Source organism: Chrysemys picta, chromosome 14 (assembly GCF_011386835.1).
Source record: "Chrysemys picta bellii isolate R12L10 chromosome 14, ASM1138683v2, whole genome shotgun sequence".
Taxonomy (NCBI): Eukaryota; Metazoa; Chordata; order Testudines; family Emydidae; genus Chrysemys; species Chrysemys picta.
In genome coordinates, this window is record NC_088804.1 from 5,189,939 (window position 1) to 5,213,775 (window position 23,837).

Consider the following 23,837-nt stretch of genomic DNA (forward strand, 5'->3'; position numbering starts at 1 on the left):
CTTTCTGGTAGAATTAAGTCTCAAATGGCTGTCCCCTTGGTTACTTCCTCCGTCTTCAGAAGCAAGAAGTTATCCCCGATACATTCCAAGTATTTATGGACGTTTTGTGTTTTGCTGTATTACTTTTCCAACAGATGTATAGGTAGTTAGTGCTCCATTACTGCCAGTCTTGTGGTTTGGACATTTGTTTGTTCTAGAAATGCCTCACCCGTCCCTACAGTGACACCACCTGTGTTCCTGCCCACCCTTTTATCTTCACCCAGAGACATTTTCGTCTGCTCTGTCGCTCACCTCTTGTTGGACCTGTGGTGTTGACGTATAATAGAACAACTCTTCCCATTTTCCCCTGCCCGTCTTTCCAGAAGAAGCTGTACCGGTATTACAGTAGTGAAATGTATTCCATCAAGTCTCAGTGATGCCAGTTAAGTCACAAATTAGGTCATGTACTGATCCTCCCAGTTCTTCTTGTTTATTCCCCATACTCCTTGCATTTGTGTCTAGACATCTAAGATGTTGATCAAGTTCCCCCACTGATTACCCTATTGCAATCTGCCCCCCCCCAAAAAAACCCCTAAAACCCATGTGCCCCCTCTGTTAACTTTTCCTTGCTTGTCATGTTGAAGTCGTCACCCCTCTCGTTGAATCACTCCAGTGATACTCCCTTTTCTATACCATCAAACATAATCTACTTGCCTTCACTTTCAAGTAGAGTGACCATATTTCCCAAAGGGAAAACGGGACACCACGTGAGGCTAGCCTGAGCTGTTCATCTGAGCCCCCCAGTCTGCACAGGTCTGACTTGCCTCCCCCACCTCCGTGCGGGGCTGGCCCCAGCTGCTCCCCCAAGCTATGCCTCCCTCTCCCCGGGTGGGGCTGGTGTCACTGCTTGCCCAAGACCTGCCTGCCTCCCGTGCGAGGCTGGGGCTGGCGTGTCTGCTCTCTGGAGCCCTGCCTTCCCTCCTGCATGGGCTGGCATTGCCACTTGTCCCTCCATTGCTCCACACCCCATTTTTTGACAAAAGTGGACATTTGTCCCGTTTGCTCTTGTGAACTGATCAGGTTGGCAAGAGCAAATGGAACAAATGCCCACTTTTGCCAAAAAAGTCAGGCTAACCAGGACAGGGCTTAAAAAGGGAAGTGTCCCAGCCAAAACGGGATGTATGGTCACTCTACTTTCAAGGCCCTTCACAAACTATCCTCTCTCATTCACTATCAAAATGTTGACTCCCCCTTCCAGTCAATCCATGATCCCACAACCAGCCTCCATTGCCCACTTGGTAAATTTTCAAACAAGTACCTTCATACTTTCTCCCATGCTGCCTTCACACTTGGGAGGAGCTCCATGTTAACATCTTCAAAGCTACCTCATTACCCTCCTTCCAACTGTCCTTTGCTGTGATACCGTCAAAAAACTTGACAACAGTTTAGACCCCCAGTGTGCTGAGAATACTGCTGATCATGCTGACCAATACTGTCCCATTGTTTCTTTGTACTCATCCATCGGTATTGTATCCTCCTGTGTCTTGTCTTGTATTTAGATCAGGGATCGGCAACCTACGGCACGCGTGTCAAACATGGCACGTGAGCCGATTTTGATTGGCACGCAGCTCCTTGCCGCGGTCCCGGCTCCCAGCCCCACTCAGCCCCCCCCTGCCCACCGCTCTTCCCTGTGGGGGCAGGAGGCAGAAGCTTCCCCTCCTCCCCGCTTCTTCCCCCAGCGTGGTGCTTTCCTGCCCCGCCTCCTCTCCGTCCCTGGCCAATCAGCTGATGGCCCTAGCGAGTGGGAGGGGGAAGAGCGGCAGCTCCGTAGAGGAGGCAGAGAGAGGTAGGGACGGGCCTGGGGGAAGGGGGTGGAACAGGGCATATCCCTCCCAGCCCCCTGCCATGAGCCGCTCAGCGGGCTGGGAGCACCCCCACGAGCCGAGCACCCCAGCCCTCTGCCCTGGCCCCCCACACACACCCTCCAGCCCTCTGCCCTGACCTCCCCCCAACACACACCCAGCCTTCTGCCCTGCACCCCCACAGCCCCATCCCTCTGCCCTGAACCCCCCCACACTCAGCCTTCTGCCCTGCACCCCCACACACCCTCCAGCCCTCTGCCCTGCACCCCCACACACTCAGCCTTCTGCCCTGCACCCCCATACCCCCCAGCCTTCTGCCCTGAACCTCCCACACCCCAACACACACCCAGCCTTCTGCCCTGCACCCCCCACACCCTGCAGCCCTCTGTCCTGAACCCCCCATCCCAACACCCCAACACACACCTAGCCTTCTGCCCTGCACCCCCCCACACACCCCAGCCATCTGCCCTGAACCCCCCATCCCAACACACACCCAGCCTTCTGCCCTGCACCCCCACACACTCAGCCTTCTGCCCTGCACCCCCATACCCCCAGCCTTCTGCCCTGAACCCCCCACACCCCAACACACACCCAGCCTTCTGCCCTGAACCCCCCACACCCTGCAGCCCTCTGTCCTGAACCCCCCCACCCCAACACACACCCAGCCTTCTGCCCTGCACCCCCACACACTCAGCCTTCTGCCCTGCACCCCCATACCCCCAGCCTTCTGCCCTGAACCCCCCACACCCCAACACACACCCAGCCTTCTGCCCTGAACCCCCCACACCCTGCAGCCCTCTGTCCTGAACCCCCCCACCCCAACACACACCCAGCCTTCTGCCCTGCACCCCCACACACACCCCAGCCTTCTGCCCTGAACCCCCCACCCCAACACACACCCAGCCTTCTGCCCTGCTGTGACAATGCGGTTCTGGTGGAACCCAACTGAGAGTGCCAACTCAGGACAAATTGCTCAAACAGGGCAGTTACCGCCCAAAGCTGGGGTTTTTTCCACCTCTAAGGCAAACCAAACCAGCCAGACTAAGAGGACTTCGGTCTCACCCCCTGGCTAACCGCAAGTCTCACAAGCAATCTCCTTAGACACCCCAGTTTCCCAGTATTACCACCAGTGCCACTCGTTATGGGGACAAATGGTTATGAAAACCAATACCCCAGTAAAAGAAAAAGGTTCTCCTGATCTCAAAGGACCAAGCCCCAGACCTAGGTCAATATACAAATCAGATCTTATCCACAAATCACGCTGTTGCCAATCCTTTAGAATCTAAAATCTAAAGGTTTATTCATAAAAGGAAAAAGATAGAGATGAGAGTTAGAGTTGGTTAAATGGAATCAATTACATACAGTAATGGCAAAGTTCTTGGTTCAGGCTTGCAGCAGCGATGGAATAAACTGCAGGTTCAAATCAAGTCTCTGGAATACATCCCCCGCTGGGATGGGTCCTCAGTCCTTTGTTCGAAGCTTCAGCTTGTAGCAAAGTTCCCCCAGAGGTATGAAGCAGGATTGAAGACAAGATGGAGATGAGGCATCAGCCTTATATAGTCTTTTCCAGGTGTAAGAACACCTTTGTTCTTACCGTGGAAAATTACAGCAAAATGGAGTCTGGAGTCACATGGGCCAGTCCCTGCATACTTTGCTGAGTTACAAGGCGTATCTGCCTTCTCTCAATGGGTCCATTGTATAGCTGATGGTCCTTAATGGGCCATCAAGCAGGCTAGGCAGAGCTAACACCGTGTTGTTTGGGATGTCACCCAGCAGCATAGCCTAAGTTTGAAATGCAGATAGTATAGAGCCAATATTCCTAACTTCAACTACAAAATTGATACATACATATAGACAGCATAATTATAACCAGTAAACCATAGCCTTGTCTTAGACTTGGTTGCAACAATGATCTATATGGTCCCAGAGTATATCAATAACGTCACACCTGCGCTCCCACAGCCCCATCCCTCTGCCCTGAACCCCCCCACACACTCAGCCTACTGCCGTCCACCCCCACCCCCCAAGCCCTCTGCCCTGAACCCCCATACCCCAACATACACCCAGCCTTCTGCCCTGAACCCCCACACACACCCCAGCCCTCTGCCCTGATCCCTGAAACACCCTCCCCCCCAGGTCTGGGGTCCCGGCCACAGGCCCTGATCAGCCCGCTGCTGGCCTAGGTGAACAGAACCCCAGGCTGGCAGCGAGCTGAGCAGGCTGGTGGCATAAGATCAGCATTTTAATTTAATTTTAAATGACGCTTCTTAAACATTTTGAAAACCTTGTTTACTTTACATACAATAGTTTAGTTCTATAATATAAACTTACAGAAAGAGACCATCTAAAAACGTTAACATGTATTACCGGCACGCAAAACCTTAAATTAGAGTGAATAAATGAAGACTCGGCCCACCACTTCTGAAAGGTTGCCGACCCCTGATTTAGATTATAAATTCTTTGGGGCAGGAGCCATCTTTTTGTTCTGATTGCACAGCACCCAGTCCAGGGGGGTCTTGGTTCGTTACTAGGCTCCTAGGTCCTAGAATATAAAGAATTGTGCAGGCGAGGTGTGCAGCCCTCAACAGTTGCTGCCTTTGGCAATAGGGCACCAAATGCATATTTCAGTTGTCAGATTGGATGCTGCTGTCCCTTTCTGGCCACAATCTTTGCAAATCCCATTGTAAAGGACTCCGCTGTGCAGAAAAATGGATGCAAGCTTACTTGACAATTTCCTTTTTAATAGGAGGAATTTCCACAGATTGGTTCTCACTCAGAACACATTAAGCTTTTGCCCTGTGTCTTAGTAGCTGTCTTATCTGGTGACAGAATAGATGCTCTGCAGGAATCTACTGCACTAGGGAATCTGAAGCAATCCTTGCTAGTAGCTTCCAAGCTAAAGAAAGGAGCTAGTTGGGAGCAGCTGTTGGAGTTAGCTCAAATTATCTGGGACTAGGGGAGTGCCCCTCTTCCCTGCCAGTGACTGACGTGTCTGCTTCTGCCTCTTGAGTTGTGGAAGGGCTCAACACCCATTCTACACGATCTGTGGACCTTTTGCTAGAAGAAGGGAGATTTTTTTTTTCTTTCAAGCAGGGGTAAATTTTCTTTCACCCCTTGAAAATTCAGACTGCTGTTGTGTTGAGTTAGAACAGTCTGACAGTAAGCACAGAGCAGCATCAGGACCAGGGCCGCCGAAAACCTTTGAAGCCACCTTTGCACATTACCCCCTGCCTTGAATGAGCACATGGGCCTCTAGCCCACTGTTTCAGCCTTCAGCTATTCATATGGAAAGAGATTTTTCTATGTGAGCTGCATTAGCCAGTGCAGCCACTTTACAATAGAGATCGCAGTTAAAGCCTGGAGGTGTGCAGAAATGCATACGTGGGTCTAAAAATCCTAGACAAACTTTTTGTGAGAGAAAGAAATGTTGTTTTTAAATACACGTGAGGCTCTCCTCCTGGAAAAGGAGAAATCAATTTACAGAGGAATGTGCTTTTACATTTCAGATGATCATGAAAACGTGTGGTGGTTTTAATAAAGCACTGAGAGCCTCAGTAAAGTAGTGAGCAGCCCAAGGGCTCTCCTCTGAAGAGGCACAGTGTTCTTTGGAGAGCGGGAACATTCAACTGGATTAAAATAGGCCTCTTGCAGCCTGGTGCGGAATGCTGAGGTCAGCCTGACAAACACACTATGCTCTGCTGCTCTTGAAACTTCTTCTAGCTTCTGCTTTCTCTTTTCTTTTAATGCACTACCTCAGGGAAAGTGAGTGCAGATGGATTCAGGTTGTTCTGTGCACACCCGCTAGCTGAAATGCGTGGCCAGTTGTCTCCCACTGGAGGAACTGACATCTCAGACTCCCTAAGGCATATCATCCGCTCATTACAAACTCAGAAAATCCTGTAGCCTCTTCCCAGGTGCACATTGTGACCTGGGGCCTACGTTGCTGTTGAACGTTGCGGAAAATATTGTGTATGTAAATAAATAATTCTCTCCTGCGTCAGTAAAAGGATATCTGCGCAGGCTTAAAACCAACGCATGCATTTGAAAAATCAATTCCCCTTCACTCGCGGCTGCTCGAGTTCAAGAGGCTTTCCTCTGAAAGAAGTGATACATCACAAGCACCTATTTTGGAATGTCCTCTCTATCCCCTTCACTTACTTCAGTAGGTGCTTATGCTGTGTCCAGTTCTGCAAGGTGAACTCAGAATCCTGAAGTTGGTAGTCAGCAGGGTAAGTGAAATAGGAATTGATCTTCCTGTGTTTTGTTGTAAATGGATCCTCTCTTTTAATACACATACGCCCTGGTGCAAACATAGACTCTTAAATATGGTTTAGATTGTTTCAGTTCCCAACTAAATGTGAAGGGCCAAACTCAATGGAGTCGAGCCACTTCTATCAGGACTGAAGTCAATAGGCTTTCACTCATTTTGGCCTGCAGTGTCTGTGGGTCAGAAAAGTGTGCTCACCTCTAGGTGTCTTCTGAGATGGGTGTTGCATCTTAACCACAATGATGCTGGATCATCTCGTGCCATTCTGAAAACCATTCTTAGTTTGTCTGCATGTACTGGTATATTTCTTCCACTGTATTCAGCAGAGAAACAGTAGCCGAGGAATGAAGCTAATGTGATTCAAGCAGCCATTATTAGAACAAAGGAGAAGTGGGCAAATTATTGAGGGTAAAAATAGCAGGAGAAGGTATTTGTGTGCAGCATCTTTCTTCCTGACCCCCTTGCCGTAAATATGAATACAGCTTTCCATACAGGTAACAACCATAGGTGCAAACTGGGGTGGCCATGAAGGAGATTGGGGACCAACAGCCGGGCATTTTGGTTGCTTTTTGAGAGAATGATGGCGCTTGAGGGAAGCTGGGTGCTTATGGGACAGGACATTATTGTTTGATGGTTGGGGGAGGGCAGGAATCATTACCGGGGGAGAGGAGATGGGCTTTGACATAATGCTGTAATGCACAGTATTACATTTTCATTTCTGCAACTCAGGGCCCTGTAAAATCTTGTTAATGGCTGAGTAATACTGGTGAATTAGGGATCAAGGGATGCTGTCAAGGTAAAAACAAGCCCCAAACACATTAACCTCTGCCCTCCTCATGTTACATCCTAAATTATTAACAGAAAGGATTTAAACGATCAACTTTCGGCTGCATTTTGTTTGACTCCTTTGCATTTCATGAGGCTGTTTCCCTTTTGTTTCTGGCAGGCTCACTTTCTGGTTCTCTTGCCCTGGCTCAATTCTGTTGCGTTTGGGTTTGAGTTTCCAGGACTGCAGCAGAGCTAGATTTGCACTAATTCGCATGTAGCAGTGTGCCCCGCCAGCATGTTTAGGGGCTGTCTCCATTGCAGGGTTAAAGTGGCTCTTACGTGGGATGTCCTAACGCAGCTCCTAGTGATGCGTTTCAGGCTAGCTGGCCTGCTTGGGGCCAGAGGCTAAAATCAGAGTGCTGCTTTTGCTCAGGCTTGTAACCCGCCCACTTTGCAGTAAGGATGCAGGGTAAACTACTTGATTGCTGGTAGCTCTCCAGTATCTGGCCATGCTTCCCCCCATGTGCCAAGGAGGACAGGCAAGTTCCCTTACAGGTCACTGGGAAAGAATTATAGAGCAGCTCAGCTTACAATAGCTCTCAGAACCATGGGACTTCCCTTTTCCCTCCCTGCAAGTCCTAACACACACAGGGACCGGAGCACCGGTGAGGACACAGTAACTCCAGTGTGGCTGGGAACTACGGCCAATGAATCATAGAATCACAGAACATAGACTAAACAATCCCAGTTCCCTCAGCCTCTCCTCATAAGTCATGTGCTCCAGACCCCTAATCATTTTTGTTGCCCTCCGCTGGACTCTTTCCAATTTTTCCACATCCTTCTTGTAGTGTGGGGCCCAAAACTGGACACAGTATTCCAGATGAGGCCTCACCAATGTTGAATAAAGGGGAACGATCACGTTCCTCGATCTGCTGGCAATGCCCCTACTTATACAGCCCAAAATGCCGTTAGCCTTCTTGGCAACAAGAGCACACTGTTGACTCATATCCAGCTTCTCGTCCACTGTGACCCCTAGGTCCTTTTCTGCAGAACTGCTACCTAGCCATTCGGTCCCTAGTCTGTAGCGGTGCATGGGATTCTTCCGTCCTAAGTGCAGAACTCTGCACTTGTCCTTGTTGAACCTCATCAGGGTTTTTTTGGCCCAGTCCTCTAATTTGTCTAGGTCCTCTGTATCCGATCCCTACCCTCTTGTGTATCTACCACGCCTCCCAGTTTAGTGTCATCTGCAAACTTGCTGAGAGTGCAGTCCACACCATCCTCCAGATCATTAATAAAGATATTAAACAAAACCGGTCCCAGGACCGACCCTTGGGGCACTCCGCTTGAAACCGGCTGCCAACTAGACATGGAGCCATTGATCACTACCTGTTGAGCCCGACGATCTAGCCAGCTTTCTATCCACTTTACAGTCCATTCATCCAGCCCATACTTCTTTAACTTGCTGGCAAGAATACTGTGGGAGATGGTATCAAAAGCTTTGCTAAAGTCAAGGAACACATCCACTGCTTTCCCCTCATCCACAGAGCCAGTTATCTCGTCATAGAAGGCAATTAGGTTAGTCAGGCATGACTTGCCCTTGGTGAATCCATGCTGACTGTTCCTGATCACTTTCCTCTCCTCTAAGTGCTTCAAAATTGATTCCTTGAGGACCTGCTCCATGATTTTCCAGGGACTGAGGTGAGACTGACTGGCCTGTAGTTCCCCAGATCTTCCTCCTTCCCTTTTTTAAAGATGGGCACTACATTAGCCTTTTTCCAGTCATCTGGGACCTCCCCCGATCGCCATGAGTTTTCAAAAATAATGGCTAATGGCTCTGCAATCTCATCCGCCAACTCCTTTAGCACCCTCGGATGCAGCGCATCCGGCCCCATGGACTTGTGCTCGTCCAGCTTTTCTAAATAGTCCCGAACCGCTTCTTTCTCCACAGAGGGCTGGTCACCTTCTCCCCGTATTGTGCTGCCCAGTGCAGCAGTCTGGGAGCTGACCTTGTTCGTGAAGACAGAGGCAAAAAAAGCATTGAGTACATTAGCTCTTTCCACATCCTCAGTCACTAGGTTGCCTCCCTCATTCAGTAAGGGGCCCACACTTTCCTTGACTTTCTTGACAATGGGAGCTGCGGGGGCAGTGCCTGCGGGCATGGGCAGCACGTGGAGACCCCCTGCTCCCCCCCCCCACACACACACACACCTAGGAGCCGCTGCCAGAGGGTGCCAGTCGCTTTCAGGAGCCGGCCAAGGTAAGCGCCATTCTCTCCCTCACCCCCAAACCCCTGCCCCAGTCCAGAGCTCGCACCCAAACTCCCTCCCAGATCCCACACCCCGCACCCCCTCCTGCACCCCTGCCCCAGGCTCAGCCCTGAGCCACCTCCTACACTCCGAACTCCTTGACCCCATCCCCTAACTCAGAACCCGCACCCCATCCCTCACAACCCTTTGCCCCAACCCGGTGAAAGTGAGTGAGGGTGGGGGAGAGCGAGCGATGGAGGGAGGGGGGCTGGAGTGAGTGGGGATGGGGCCTCAGAAGGGTTGGGGCCTTGGGGAAGAGGGCGGGGCAAGAGTCTTTGGGTTTGTGCCATTAGACGGTTGGCAGCCCTACTGGGCAATGAGGCCCTAGGCATCTGCCTGTTGGGCATAGGCCTTAGTATGGCTGTGCCCATGGGTATATCTGAACCCCCAAGGGGAGTGCCTGGCAGAGGTCACATGATCGTATTTTGATCATCTGCACAATGTACAAATGACTGGTGTCTCCTTTTGGCATCTCACGTGATGGGGGCTCATGTGTGGAGCTTGGGAGAGTACCAAGCCCTGTTTCATAACCACTGACGTGCGCCCCTCTGGGGGTGAAAAACAGCAGGTTAACAGTACATATCAGCTTAGGACAGGAGATGTGTATTCACTTGAACCAGAGGAATAATATGCAGAAGATGACTGTCCAAGTTGGAATTTGGGTAGGACTTTGTGGCTAACATACCTGTTCTTGGGCTCTTTCGTCTCAAGTAGTTAAGATCTTAATAAATCTTGCTCAAGAGTTGGGGCCTGGATTAGGGGGGTTATCAGTAGTGTGTAAGAGGGAACAGCTCTTCCCCCTTCCCCCATCCCCCCCCCCAAAAATCACCTATACCACTTCTTGTGTCACCTTGGGTTTTTCTTGGAGGTCTCTGATCCAAATACTGAACAAGCCAGACCCTGCTTAACTTATGTGAAAAGATCCTTTCTAGCATGAGCTGAGTGCAGACACAAGGGAGCTGTTAGCTTTTCTAATCTGTGATGTTTTTAGGGGACCTCTCAACAAAGTGTCTGAGCTCTGGGAGAGGTTTCTTGGGGTTTCTGAGTGTGTGGTTCAACCTAGTTGTAGCTGGTCCTTCCCTTTCTCTCCCTCCTCTGCCCCTTTTACACCTACCCCTCCCTGCTGCTCTGTGTGAGTGCCCAGCTGGGGATTCAAAACACGGTTCCCAATTCACTCTTTATCTTGACTTAATTCTTTTATGGATTCTGCTGAAACCTGAGACTCTGCTATGACAAGAGATCAGCGCTGATTGGTGAAATGGGAGCAGTGCAGACATCTGTGGTAAGGGGTAGGCATCCTGCTGTTGGTTATTAGCGGCCCTGCTGTTATTGCTACATTCACCAGCCTGCTCCTGTGGTTGTCTGCCTGACTGTGTGTCTATAGCTTGTGAAGTTCCATCAGCATAATCTGCTCCACACACTGAGTTCACCCCTATTTCAATGTATTTCGAATGATTAACTTCAGAGTTATCAGTATAGAGTAGCACTAAGCCACCCCTAAGAATTATCTGAGACAGTTTGCCCTTTTCATACCGATTGTCCCTTCATCCCTGTCTGAAGAATGAACTTCCAGAGGAGATTAGATTAGTCCAGAATCTGACCCCTTTCAGGACATGCTTACGCTACCCTCCACCATTAGAAAGCCTGGTAGCAGTGCTTAAAGTTAGGATTGCCTGTTGCTTTATACTAGAAGCCCCTGTTTCCAATTGTTGGCAACTTTGCCAAACTTCAGTGGTTCTAGTTGAACTTTTCCATGTTTGCTCCCTGCCTCATGCTGATTTGGAAAGTTTCAGCAAAAAATGGTTCAGCTTGAACAAGGTTTGGAAAAAAGGCCAATGTTAATTTCTCCCCCTTTGCTTTGAAGAGCTCTGCAACCTCCAGTGTTTGGAGCAGGAATTTGAAGTCTGGCTGAGGCCGAGGCCTGGGGTCAGAGATGTGCCTTTTGTTGTCTCCATGAAAATCTACCCAGATTTGACTGAGCTGTAAGTCTCTGGAAATCACCATATGCAGATGCACAGAGTCTGAACTCTGGGAGTATTCCATCTGCACTGGGTATGTGCCAGCCCCCCAGAAATCCGTCACACCAGCCTCACTGAGCGCGTTCCTAGGCCCAGAGCTGGTACCCCACATGGGGGAAATGCCACAGCAGCTGCTGCTGGCTCTTGAAAGCCTGCCTCCCCCCATGGGCTAAACTAAGTGGGACTCGGGGGAGTACAGCTCTGCTAAAAGTAGAGTGAGTTCCCGCCTCTGGCTTGGTGGTAGTGTTCCCCCACAGCTCCCCCCTACTTGGCTGATCCTGGGGGACCTAACCTTTCTGTTTGTCTATTGTGACCCCCTGGGGAAGGCGTTCTAGGCACCAAGCCCAGACTGTGAGTTCCAGTCTCAGCTCCTCACTGACTAGTGCGAACGGTTGTGTGCACTTCGCAGCCTTTATAGGTGAGCAGAACATGATGCCCCTGCCTTGGGAGGCAGGCATGTCGCACTCTGTCCATTGTACAGGTGGGGTAACTAAGGGGATGCACAAGGTCACTTCTGGCAGCTCTGGGAATAGAAACCGGGGCTGGATTCTGAACATCTGAGAGGTTCAGATGATGAGCTGGGGATGGGAGAAGCCTTCTTTGTGCTTCCCAGAACCTGAGCTGCTCTTGGAGCCAGCGTGACTTATGGCAGCTTTACATAACCGGCGGCTTCTGCAACCCAGATCTCTGGGCGCTTCCCATCTCACTTCTGCTGTGCCCCTGAGCTCGGAGCTATGATACGAGAGGCAGAATAGTGCTGCCTACCTCAGCAGTGCTGTTGCGCTGGGGGAGTTCCCATCAAGGCCGTTCTGCACCTGTATTGTCAAAAAGGGATCAAATGGGGAGTTAGAATCTGCCCCAGGTCTCTAATTTAGTGGATTCAAGTCTCATTAATTTTGCTATGCTGCCTTGCAGAATGAATGTGCCAAAGCTATATGCTTGGCTGTGTTATCTGTAAGCACTAGACCACAGTCCCTGCCAGAGCCAGAAACAGAACCCAACGTTCCTGATCCCAGTTTTCTGGTGTCTGATGAATATTCTGTGGCACATCTCCTTCTAGTGGCTTGTCCGCTACGAGGATAGCAGCCTACTACTGATACCAGTTACTCCTTTAGCTCAAGGTGCACAGGTCTGTTATGGATCTGAAAGTCAGCTGGTGATCCCTGCAAAGGTCAGTATGGTTCTATATTGGGGTGGGCAAACTTTTTGGCCCGAGGGCCACATCTTGTTATGGAAATTGTATGGCAGGCCATGAATGCTCATGAAATTGGGTGTTGGGGGTGCAGGAGGCGGTGAGGGCTCTGGCTGGGTGTGTGTCGGGGGGCGAGGGCTTTGGCTGGGGGTGTGGGCTCTGGGATGGGGCTGGAGATGAGGGGTTGGGGGTGCAGGAGAGTGCTTTGGGCTTGGATCAAGGGGCTCGGAGTGCGGGGAGGTGTGAGGGCTCCAGCTGGGGGCTCTAGGGTATGGCCAGGGATGAGGGATTTGGGGTGCAGGAGGGGGCTCCAGGCTGGGGGATGAAGCTGAGGGGTTAGGAGTATGTGAGGGGGCTCCAGGTTGATGCAGGGGGTTGGGGTGTGGGAGGGTTTGAGGGCTCTGGCTGGGGGTGCAGGCTCAGGGGTGGGGCTGGAGATGAGGGGTTTGGGGTGCAGGAGGGTACTCAGAGTTCGGACCAAGGGGTTCAGAGGGCAGGAGGGGGGATCAGGGCTGGGGCTGGGGGTTGGGGCATGGAAGGGGGTCAGGGGTGCAGGCTGTAGGCAGTGCTTACCTCATGCAGCTCCCGGAAGCAGCAGCATGTCACCCCTCCGGCTCCTACACGGAGGCGCAGCCAGGCAGCTCTGCATGCTGTCCCGTCTGCAGGTGCTGCCCCTGCAGCTCTCATTGGCTGTGGTTCCCGGTCAATGGAAGCTGCTGGGGCAGCGCTTGGAGCGGGAGCAGCGTGCGAAGCCCCCTGGCTGCCCCTATGTGTAGGAGCCAGAGGGGGGACATGCCGCTGCTTCCGGAAGCTGCGCAGAGCCATGACACACATGGAGCAGAGCAAGCCCCGGACCCTGGTCCCTGGCGGGAGCTTGAGGGCCGGATTAAAATGTCTGAAGGGCCAGATGCAGCCCCATGGCCGTAGTTTGCCCACCCCGGTTCTACATGGTAGAACATCTGTTCTTCTTGGTTTGCTTTTTATAAAATCTAGGAAATTACCTATAAAAACTACATTAAAAAGAACATTAAGGTTGCAAAATCAGGCACTCAAAGTTAGGAAATGCCCGAATTAAGGTTGCCCATGTGACCTTAACTCTGCCCCCTTGTGCATATCCCAGGGGTGGCCAAACTGTGGCTCGCAGCTCTTTTACCATTCAAATGCAGCTCGCAGAGTCCCTCCCCCCGCCCATTCTCTATCTACTAGTCTGGGGGTGGGGGAGCTTGGGACCTCTGCCTTGCAGTGGAGTGGTGAGACTAGGGGCTTCTGCCCAGCGGGGAGGAGGGTCTTGGGGCTCCAGCCCCGCGGGGTGCACCTGCCAGGGCTCAGGGCTTCAGGAGGTGCGGGGCTGGAGCCCCGGCAGGTGCCTCCCACAGGGCTGAAGCCCCGAGCCCCGGCAGGCGTGCCCCAGCTCTCGAACTTCTGAAGCTTGACATATGCAGCTCGGTGGGTCGGTAAGTTTGGCTGCCCCTGGCATATGCAGTTTGAGACCGTCTTGAATTACAGACATTTGTTCTACAGGACCCCTGCCTCATTCAGTGCACAGGATGGACAGTATATGAGGCAGACGGTTGCAATAAGAGGAAGGAGGCTTGCTTGTGTTTGAGGCACTAGAGTGGGACCTGGGACAGTTGGGATCCATTCTTGGTCGGCCATAGACTTCCCATGTGATGTATTGTAATGCGGACCCCAAGGGGGGGCTGAATTATGACTTCACATGAAACCTTAGTTCTGTCATCTCCTACCTTTTGAGGGCCTGTCTTTGCAACTTAAATGTCCTTTTAGCTGCAGTACATTGTATGGAGTTATAGATACGCCAAGCAGAGTTCCTCCAGGCAGGGCTGGGAGAGGAGTAGAATGTGAGGTTCATTAGGACCTAGGAAGTGCTCAGAGATTACAGTGATGGGTGCTAAGAGCTAGGTGAGCCCCTTTTTCCTAGCTAGTGGTGCCAGTGTGGGTGGCATGACTGGCATCACCTAAGTGCTGACCCAGTGACTACTGCGGTGGAATCAAGGAAGTTTAAACACGCGAGTGCGAGTTGGGTGTGGAGGGGGAAATCAAGATTTAGATGCTGACCATGGAAGAAGCAGACTAAGAAGAAATGATAATAGGCCCTTCCTTCTACAGAACCTTTCAACTCGGAATTCCAGATGGGAACTGAGCAGAACCCCTCTTTTTTTGTTTCATTTTACAAATGGGGAAAGCAAGTCCATGACAGAGCGTGGAACAGAACCCCCGGGGCCTGACCTAGTGCAGACAGCTGGAATTAGGAGCCTAGGCACGCTGTCACTGGAGAGGGGGATTGCTTACCTAAAGGAGCTGCTGAGTGGGAGATGCCCAGCGCTAGAGACTGGTTGGACCTGTCCTGCAAAACTTACACTGAGTAGCATTTACTCAGGTGAGTAGTCCCACTGCCTGGCGAGGGTGGAGGGAAGATCCTTGCTGTGTGCACTCAAAGTGGGAGTGTTTCTACACTCCCCAAGGTTGGACCATGCGACGCGTTCAGATTCAGGTAAAGTGAATGCATTAGTTGTGTCACTCTCTGTGGCGCTGGTGCTACTGAGTTCTCTCTGGGCAGCTCCTCCCAGAGTCTCCGGATCGCTCACCGCAGGGAATGCCCCCCTAAGACCATACTGCCTAGCCCCACAGATGAGTGTGACAGGCTGTAGTTCTTCCAGAGGAGATCTGAGTAGCTTCTAGATTGGACTGATGGAATTCATTAACTTCCACAGGATTCATAGCAAGGGGAGTTGACTCACTTCTCAGGCCGCGCACAGTCCATCCCTTCCTCGTTTCACCTTTGAATCAGTACAAGGCTGATGAGCAGTCCAGGGGCTCAGTGCTTGCTGGACGGGCTGGTGGTTAGGGCAGTAGTGTGGGAACTCGCGAGGCCTGAGTTCAGGTCCTCACTCTGCTGCGCCTCCCTGGGTGATCTTGAGCTAGGTAGCTAGTTTGTCCCAGTTCCCAGCTGTTAGTTGGGGATAAGAGCCCTGCCGTGCCTGCTTGGGGTTGTGTGGAGATAACTATACTAAAGGTTGTGAGGGGCTTAGCGCTAACGGGCCGTAGCTGGGAACGTATCTCCCCATTCAGTTACTGTAAATGTTGTCAGGAACTGGGATCCCGGTTAAGTCACTGGCTGCTCCCCTTGCTTGTCCTTTGCTAACTCTTCCCAGCTCATTAGCCGTCTGTTTCTCAGCGTCTAGTCCAGGGGTCGACAACCTTTCAGAAGTGATGTGCCGAGTCTTCATTTATTCACTCTAATTGAAGGTTTCGCGTGCCAGTAATACATGTTAACGTTTTTAGAAGGTCTCTATAAGTCTATAATATATATCTAAACTGTTGTTGTATGTAAAGTAAATAAGATTTTGAAAATGTTTAAGAAGCTTCATTTAAAATGAAATTAAAATGCAGAGCCCCCCGGACCGGTGGCCAGGACCCGGGCAGTGTGAGTGCCACTGAAAATCAGCTCGTGTGCCGCCTTCGGCACCCGTGCCATAGGTTGCCTACCCCTGGTGTAGTCTCTAGGGAATTAAATGTGTATAGCTGTTTCCAGGATTCCCACCCTTGAGCCTTGTCCGGGTGTGGAGTTACTTGAGTAGGGAGGTGCTTAAACCTAGAGTCCCCCTAGGGCTAACCACAACCTGCTTGCATGTTTTTAACCATTTGTTCACACTGGGTTCTAAGCATAGGGTTCATTGAAATGGGTGTTACCATGTTTCCTTTCCCAGTGCCGCCAGCTGCAGCCCAGCGAGGAGAGTGCTGCAGGAGGGGTGGGGTGCTGGTCTGTTGAGTCTGGAGCAGCGGTGTGTGATTCTAGCTGAGACGCTCTGTGCTTGTGCAAGGAGGGTCCGCTGGCTGTTTTCAGTTGAAAAATCTGGGTTATAGGAGTTCATCGCACCAGATGGCTGCACATACTTAGAGTGCTGTGGATTATTAAAGGGCTGTTGTGTGTCCCTCTTTCATCCTCCCTTTCACCCTCCTCCCGGCATCATCAAATTACTAGTGAATGCTTGGGAAGCTCTGCGGCACAGTTTAGCACATGGCATCTTTTCATTTGGAAACATTTTGTTCCAACCTGTTTGAACTGTTCCCTGTTCTGATCACTCCTTTCATGCTGCAGTGGGCTAGGTAATGAACTGGCCTGAAGCACAAGCCTTTTGTCACAGGGTGGCAGGACCGGGGCAGCAGGGTGCTGTGGGGCAGGATTGAAGTGCATTGGCAGAGCAGGGTGGCAGGACTGGGGCAGCAGGGGTGCTGTGGGGCAGGATTGAAGTGCATTGGCAGAGCATGGCTGGAGCAGCAGGGGTGCTGTGGGGGCAGGATTGAAGTGCATTGGCAGAGCAGGGCTGCATCAGGGGGTACTGTGGGGCAGGATTGAAGTGCACTGGCAGAGCAGGACTGGAGCAGCAGGGGGTGCTATGGGGCAGGATTGAAGTGCATTGGGAGAGCAGGGTGGCAGGACTGGAGCAGCAAAAATGAAACTTTGCAAACAATTCAAATGTTTAAAGTTATTTTCTTTGATGCAGTGATTTGAGGCCTAGTAAAGTGACTTCGGCCCTGGAATGATTTTACAGGGTTCAGGCTCACTAGAGAATGTTGAGTAGGGAACATTTTTAATTAGTTTATTTTGCAAATGCCCCATGCATGTCATTGATAGATCAACTGCCAAACACATTTTAATTTTTAAAGTTAAAATGCAGTTTTCCTTTCAAAAGTAACTGTAAAGTGGGCGTTCACGTCCAGCAGCTCTGCGGGCCCCCTCTCGCAAGACGTATGTCTGCTGGATCTGTTCATTTCTGTGCAAAAATATTTTTACTGCTCTTTTCATGTTAGTGAGTCAGTGCAGATACGGTGAGCTGGATTGTACGCGCTGATAGAATTGTTAATGTATTGAAATGCTCACATTGGCTGTATACCTCTGAAATCCTCTGAAAGATAAAGGCGTAGCAGAAATGCACCTGAGGGCAGCATATGGGCATGAGAGAGAGTCTCCAGTGAGAGTCTCAGACCCCAGGCTGAATTTGCAGGGCTGGCGGGATGGGGGGGGAGATGGTCCTTGTCTCACTTGTAATTAGAGCACATTTGATCTGGACTTTCCGGATCCTATATCCTGGTATGGTCAATTTTAGAGTCACTTTTCAGAGCACAAACTGCAGTTTAAAACTTCCCTACTCCCCTTTTTGTGTATTGTATCTTTGGCTTGTATGATGCCAAACGAAATGAAATCACATTTTCTGTGTGGTTATTTCTTTGTCCCAAGTGCCAAGTCTCACCCTGAGGCAGGTTAGGATCCAAATAATGAGCATCCAAACAGGCATTGTAAGGTGCATTTGGCCCGCTTTACTAGTAAGGAGGGGGAGTCTGATGGAGCACCCCTCACCACTGCGCGAAGAGCCATGTCTGTCCCCTTTGCTATTTGAAAGGGTACAGGGTAGCTGGAACTGAATGTAAAACTTGAGTTTTTTAACCTAAATCTGGCTTAAAAAAATAAAGGGATGGCACCATCAGGTAATCTAGGCTCCAGACTTGGCGATAGTTAAAAATGTTTTCCAAACCTGGATAGAATAGAAATGTTTTAAAAAACTGTCAGGGAAATTTTCTGTTGCTTGTCATTTGGTTGCTAGATGTAAAGCTTCTCCTGTAATGTTAGGAGCCCACCCTCAATAATTTAGTGCTAGACTAGTGGGTGAGCGTAACATGGATTAGAAACTGACCATCTTAGTTTTCTGCTGAGCTGAACAGAGTGGTACAAAATACAACACCCAACGGCACAAAATGCAGCAGCCAATCTTTATCGCGACATGGTTGCCCCGAACACGTCACACCAGTGCACTGCTCTCTGCACTGAACATAAAGTAATGTTCAAGGTCTCTGCCCAGACAGTTAAAGCCCTCCAGGGGATTGACCCTAGCTACTTGTGAGCTCCTCTCCCTCCATGACCAGGGCCTCCCACAGCAGCTCTCTTTGGTATGTTTAATTTTGTGGGAGGACTCTGGTATTGAGGTGCTAAGTGGCAAATGAATACCTACATAAAGCGATCTGTGATTGTTTTAATGCAGATCAAAATTTTATTTTACACACGTGAAAGTATGACCAGGTTTGTGCTAGCTCTGGCTTACGTTTGGATTGAAAGAGGGTTGCTGTTTGTTGAAGCCAGGGAAAAAATAAACTTGAGCGTTTTCTCTTTGAGTGGCATGATCGGCACTAACTGTTGGAAATAAAGCAGTGGCTTGAATTTGGGACGGTGCAAGGGCATGGTGAGGTGGAGGGGCATATCCCCCCGAACGCGGCCAGGTTTGGGGTGTTCCATGAACTACAGGACACAAGATAATTACAGCTAGGCTTGTGGGAGGAGATGGACTCTGACGACACTCTGAATCTGAAAATGAGATACGAATCTATTCTGAACATTGTGAAAGGGATTTAAAATCTCTTTCCTGCTCTTTTGTTTTTCACAATGGAAGGACACATTGACTAAAACCCTCCTCAGCCTCCGGACTGGTTTTAAAAAGCCTTCTTGAGTGAATGAAATGTAGACTGACATTCCACAGTGGAAGAACGGTAAGCCAGGCCAGAGTGTGCATTAGTGCCTATTGAGGAGCTCTCTGGAGATTGAAAGCACAAGGTAATGCACCTGAGAAGTGCCCATGCTGGCCTGGCTTATTGCTATACTCTAAAACGGGAAGCTGGTGTGTGTGTGCCTGTGCAAGAACCTCATGATTTGCTACACAAAGGAAACTTGGCCATCTTGTCACAAGAATAGACAAAAGAAGCCACAATGAGCCACAACGACCATGTTTTGTCCGTCTCTTTCTGTGGCTAGAAAAATAGCCACCCTAACTGGTGCTCGCTATTACTAGAGAGGCATGGTCCTGCCTTTGTATTAAGGTGGGGTCTGGTTTCTCACTTAAAGCACAGATTTAACTTCTTTGTTTTGTAGAAACAATATAGTGTAGCTTCCCAACAGTTACAGCATATAAATATTGAATAAATTATATTGTAAATATTGAATTTGCTGTGGATTTTCATCTAAATCTGTTAATTTGAGTTAAAATGCATTTTAAAATGAAAAATGTTAAGGAGTTTTTTATGATCTGATCCATTTTCGATTCCATTTGCTAACATGTGGCTGGTTTGATGCCATTCATACTCTGAAGTGCCTGCAAATATAAATAGCAGTGAGTGGAATAGGTGAAATCTGACCTCCTAGCACTCTGCACCATCTCCTAGGCCAGGGGCCGGCAAACTTTTTGGCCTGAGGGCCACATCAGGTTTCAGAAATTGTATGGAGGGCCGGTTAGAGGAGGCTGTGGCTCCCCAAACAGCCCCTGCCCCCTATCCGACCCCCCCCCTGCGCTTCTCGCCCCCTGATGGCCCCCCTGGGACTCCTTCCCCATCCAATCCACAATGATGCCCTCTCCCCCTTCCTCCCCGGGACTCCTGCCCCATCCCCCCCCGCTCCCTGTCCCCTGACTGCCCCCAGAACCCCTGCCCCTGACTGACATTCAACCCCCCTGTTCCCCGTCCTCTGACTGCCCCGCCCCCCCAAACTCCCCAGCACTCTATCCAATGCCCCCGCACCCTGCCCCCTTACCATGGTGGCTGCCGGTGCTACCGCCGCACCGCCCAGAGCACCAGGACAGGCAGCTGTGATGCCCGGACAGAGTCGGCCACACCACCACGCAGCACAGAGCACTGGGTCAGACAGCGGTTCTGCAGCCGTGCTTCCCGGCAGGAGCGCACAGCCCAGAGCATTGCGCCAGTGGTGCAGCGAGCTGAGGCTGCGGGGGCGGGGAACAGCAGGGGACGGGCTGGGGGTTAGGCTCCCGGGCCAGGAACTCAGGGGCCAGGCAGGAGGGTCCCGCAGGCCGTAGTTTGCCCACCTCTGCCCTAGGCTAATGGGTATTTTGATGAGACCCTCTCCCTCTTCCTCCAAACTGGGAGCCTGATTCAGCTGAACTGTGGTACACTTTGGTATTTGACATGCCATGTGAAAATGAAGCTGCCTGCAGTCATGATGGCCACTTCTTGGCTCTTTGTTTCCAGTGGGACTGAAACCACAGTTTGTCTTCTGCGGTCAGGAAGCTGTGAGAAGAGGGCTCATGTGACGGAGCTCAGCTCGGCTGGGAAGAGACGGCCAAGGTTCCCGGGGTTGAGACGCTCTGAGTTCCAGGGCCGGGGGCTCTCCAGCTTCTGTGAAAGCTGTGCAGCTTGGACGGAGACTCCTCTGCTCTGAGAGCCAGGCCCGGCCTGGCGGGCACAGGTCAGAGGTCAGCACTCGACAGGCTCCGTTGTGCTGGAGTTGGGAAGGGTAGAGATGAACTTGCTGGACCCCCTTCCACCCAGTGAGCCTCACCTGCTATCTCCCCTTCCCTAGCACAAGCGGAACTGTTCCCGCCATATCCCCACTGAGATGAGTGGAGTAGTTTGCTGTTTCAGCCGCCCTCCAGAATGAGGAAGACAACACTGCATTGATTACATTCAGCCCAAGGTTTGCAAAGAATAACCCAAATGGCTAGGAACACAGGTACATTTGAATGGAAGATTGGACTCGGGAGCACAGTTCTGGGTCGAGGGGCGGATTCTGTTGCGAATTCCTTGACTGCAGAATTGCAGAGTACACAGGGTCCTGCCAAGCGCTGACAGAGGGTGGGCAGCAGCCCGCTCTCAATGAGGAGTTGCACTTGTATGCTCCCCAAAATAGGCAGCTCAGTTTATAAGAGGAAAGCGTAGACCTGTGTGTTCGTATTTCCGGGCTTTGGCTAGCATCCACCTCCGTTCCTTGTTGCAGACACTCGAGCTATGCATCTGTAATCCACTGCTATTCCTTTGTGAGCAGCTCACACTCCCTGATTAGTGGGGCAGCTTTTCTCACTGGCTCGAGGGGCATGCTGCTGCCTGGGGATTCTTTGCACCCTACTAAGACCCTGGAGCTCATTGGGACTGGAGACCGAAGCGCTAGATGCCACACTCTTCTTTGAAGGGGTTCAGGTTGCACTGGGTTGTGACGTCTCATGATTCCATGTCTTACTGAATGGAATTGCCTGGGGGTGATTCCGAGTTATGGAGCAATTTCGAACTGCTCTGCTTCCCTTGGAAGAGGTGCTTTGGGAAGGTGCTTCAGATGTGAATGGGATAGACACCAGCCAGGCAGCGAGGCTTAAGCAGCACGAGTTACAGCTGGGAGGGCTCTAAAGGGATGTCTACACTGCAAATAAAACAAAAAACCAGCCCAGCTGCAGCGACTCTCAGAGCCCAGGTCAACTGGTTTGGGCTGGTGGGTCTCGCACAGCAGGGCTAAGCATAGCAGTGTAGACCTTCCTGCTTGGACTGGTGCCTGAGCTCTGAAACCCAGCACGGGGGGAGGTCTCGGCGGACAGCTGCAGCCCAAGCAGGAACATCTACACTGCTATTTTACACTGCCCAATAGCGCAAGCCCTGCGAGCCCAATCCAGGGGAAGTATTGCGCTGAAGTAGACTTTAACTCTTCCCTTTGTCGTGCTGCGATTTAGTGATCTATTGTATGGCATTGCCAGCTTGACGCACGCTTCGAGCCGGCACGGCTGCTGCAAGAGAGCAGCAGAGTCATTTTCTCCCTGCAGAATAGCCGGGGACTTTCGGCAGGTACAGGCATTTCCTTCCCACTGACTTTCACTCTTTCAGCCTCTGGGGCAATAGTTTTCCACTGTGAACCTGGTCTGTATCCTGGGTCTGTCACCTGAGCAAGGCCAGATGCCATGTGAAATGAGGGCCCTAGCGCCTTGCCCGGGCAGAGGGCAGTGGAACAGCTGCTCAGGCTTAGGGAATTCCTGCTAGCAGCCATTGGATTCTGCTGAGGTTCTGCTCAGAAAGGAGTGGCTTTGCCTTTCTTTGCAGAACAGTGTGACAAGTCCTGCTGTCATTTGGGGACCAAAAGACTACAGTGAAGCTGAGTGAAAGTGTGCAGCAAATATGTAACTGCAGAAATAATACACTGAACTCAAGTTTTGGGGGGTGGGGGAGAAAGGTTTGGGTGGTAAGAGTAGCGTGGAGACTGCTTTGATTTTTGTGGCTGAATGTAGTGTTCACAGAAATGAAGGATTAATAGCAATGTCCAGAGACTGGCAGAGTGGTGATGAGATTGTGTTATGCAAGTTTTCCCCACAGTTCTGCCATGGCACTTCGGTCCTGACCTGCGAAACACCAGGGTCTCCCTTGACCAGATACTGATATCCTGCCAGTATTGTGGTACTTCTGTGAAATGAACAAACTTCATGAACAAACTTCTCCAGGGAGGAGGACCTGCGAAAATACTAAACTCATGTCACTTGTGGCCTCAGCAGTATATATTCTTATTTCTTTTTAAAGAAAGAGTTTAATTAAATAAAATCAAAGATACGTACAGTACAGCAGGTAAAACCTCCACTAGCATAAACAGATCAATAAACTGATTTGTGTTTGCTGACCAGAAGAGATTTCTAATTACGAGTGCTCCATACTCCCTGTTAGTGATGGAAGTAGAATAATTGGAAGGATAAGAAATCCAATTTGCTTTTGTTTGGAGTTTGTTTTTGTTCAGTTTAATTTAACTGGCTTGGTGAAACAGGCTCTTCTGTTGCGGGTGAGCTTGGCTACTTTTTAGTCCTAGTTCCTTATTCAAAGAGTGCGGTTGTTTACAGATTTTTTCAATGAAAAGGTACATGTTCAGATATGTCATCTTCTAAAATGACATGAATTGACCCAATTTATGATTGTTCCTGGTTTTTAGAATATGTTCTTCTGAGACACATCCCTAGTTCTTCGAGTGATTGCTCATGTCTATTCCACAGTAGGTGTGCATGCTTGCCACGTGCACCAGTCCGGGAGTTTTTCCCCTAGCAGTACCCATAGCGGGGGAGTGCCCCCCGCGACCCCTGGAGTGGCCCCTGCCTGGCGCGGTATAAGGGGAGCTGCCCGCTCCCCCCACCCTCAGTTCCTTCTGACGCCAGTGCAGGTGCATCGGAACTACTCAGCTCCAGCTTTGGTGCAGCTTGTCTCCAGAACAGTTGTTCGTTCATTAGTACCTGTAGTCAGTTAGCTTTTCAGTTAAGTTTAGTTAGTTAGTGAGCCCGGGCCAGGGCATGCCCCGCGCCCTGGGATTTAAGTCATGCGGCTCTTGTAGGGATTCTGTGCCAAGGAGTGACCCACACACAGACTGTCTGCGCTGCTTGGGAGAAACCCATATCAGCAAAAGGTGCAAGATCTGCAAGTCGTTCAAGCCCCGGACTAAAAAAGAAAGGGACATTAGGCTCCGGGCCATCCTGATGGAGTTGGCGCTGGCCCCGACCCCAGCACGCTGCTCCGAACCGGTACCCGGCACCGCGCTGTCGGTGTGCGGAGACCCTCTGGTACCTTCGACTAGTCGGCACCGCTCCCCTTCCACGGGGCACGCCAAGAGGACCAGAAAGACTCCCTCTTCGCAACGGC

General features: G+C 50.8%; 1 protein-coding gene across 4 annotated transcripts in view; it reads left to right on the forward strand.

The window, feature by feature from the left end:
- The window catches only part of PSKH1 (protein serine kinase H1), a 72,498-nt gene that overhangs the window by 29,986 nt on the left and 18,675 nt on the right, over positions 1-23,837 (forward strand). Inside the window, exon 3 of one of the 4 annotated variants that reach the window (XR_010592650.1) lies at positions 20,770-20,919. The exons of 2 other annotated variants lie outside the window; for them this stretch is intronic. Coding sequence is in view for 1 of the 2 variants with exons in the window: in XM_065567543.1 (XP_065423615.1) it covers positions 264-416 (153 nt within the window). In the remaining variant the exon portion in view is untranslated. Of the gene's footprint in view, positions 1-263; positions 20,920-23,837 lie in introns of those variants that run through there. One more of the 4 variants, XM_065567543.1, reaches the window with a different exon arrangement.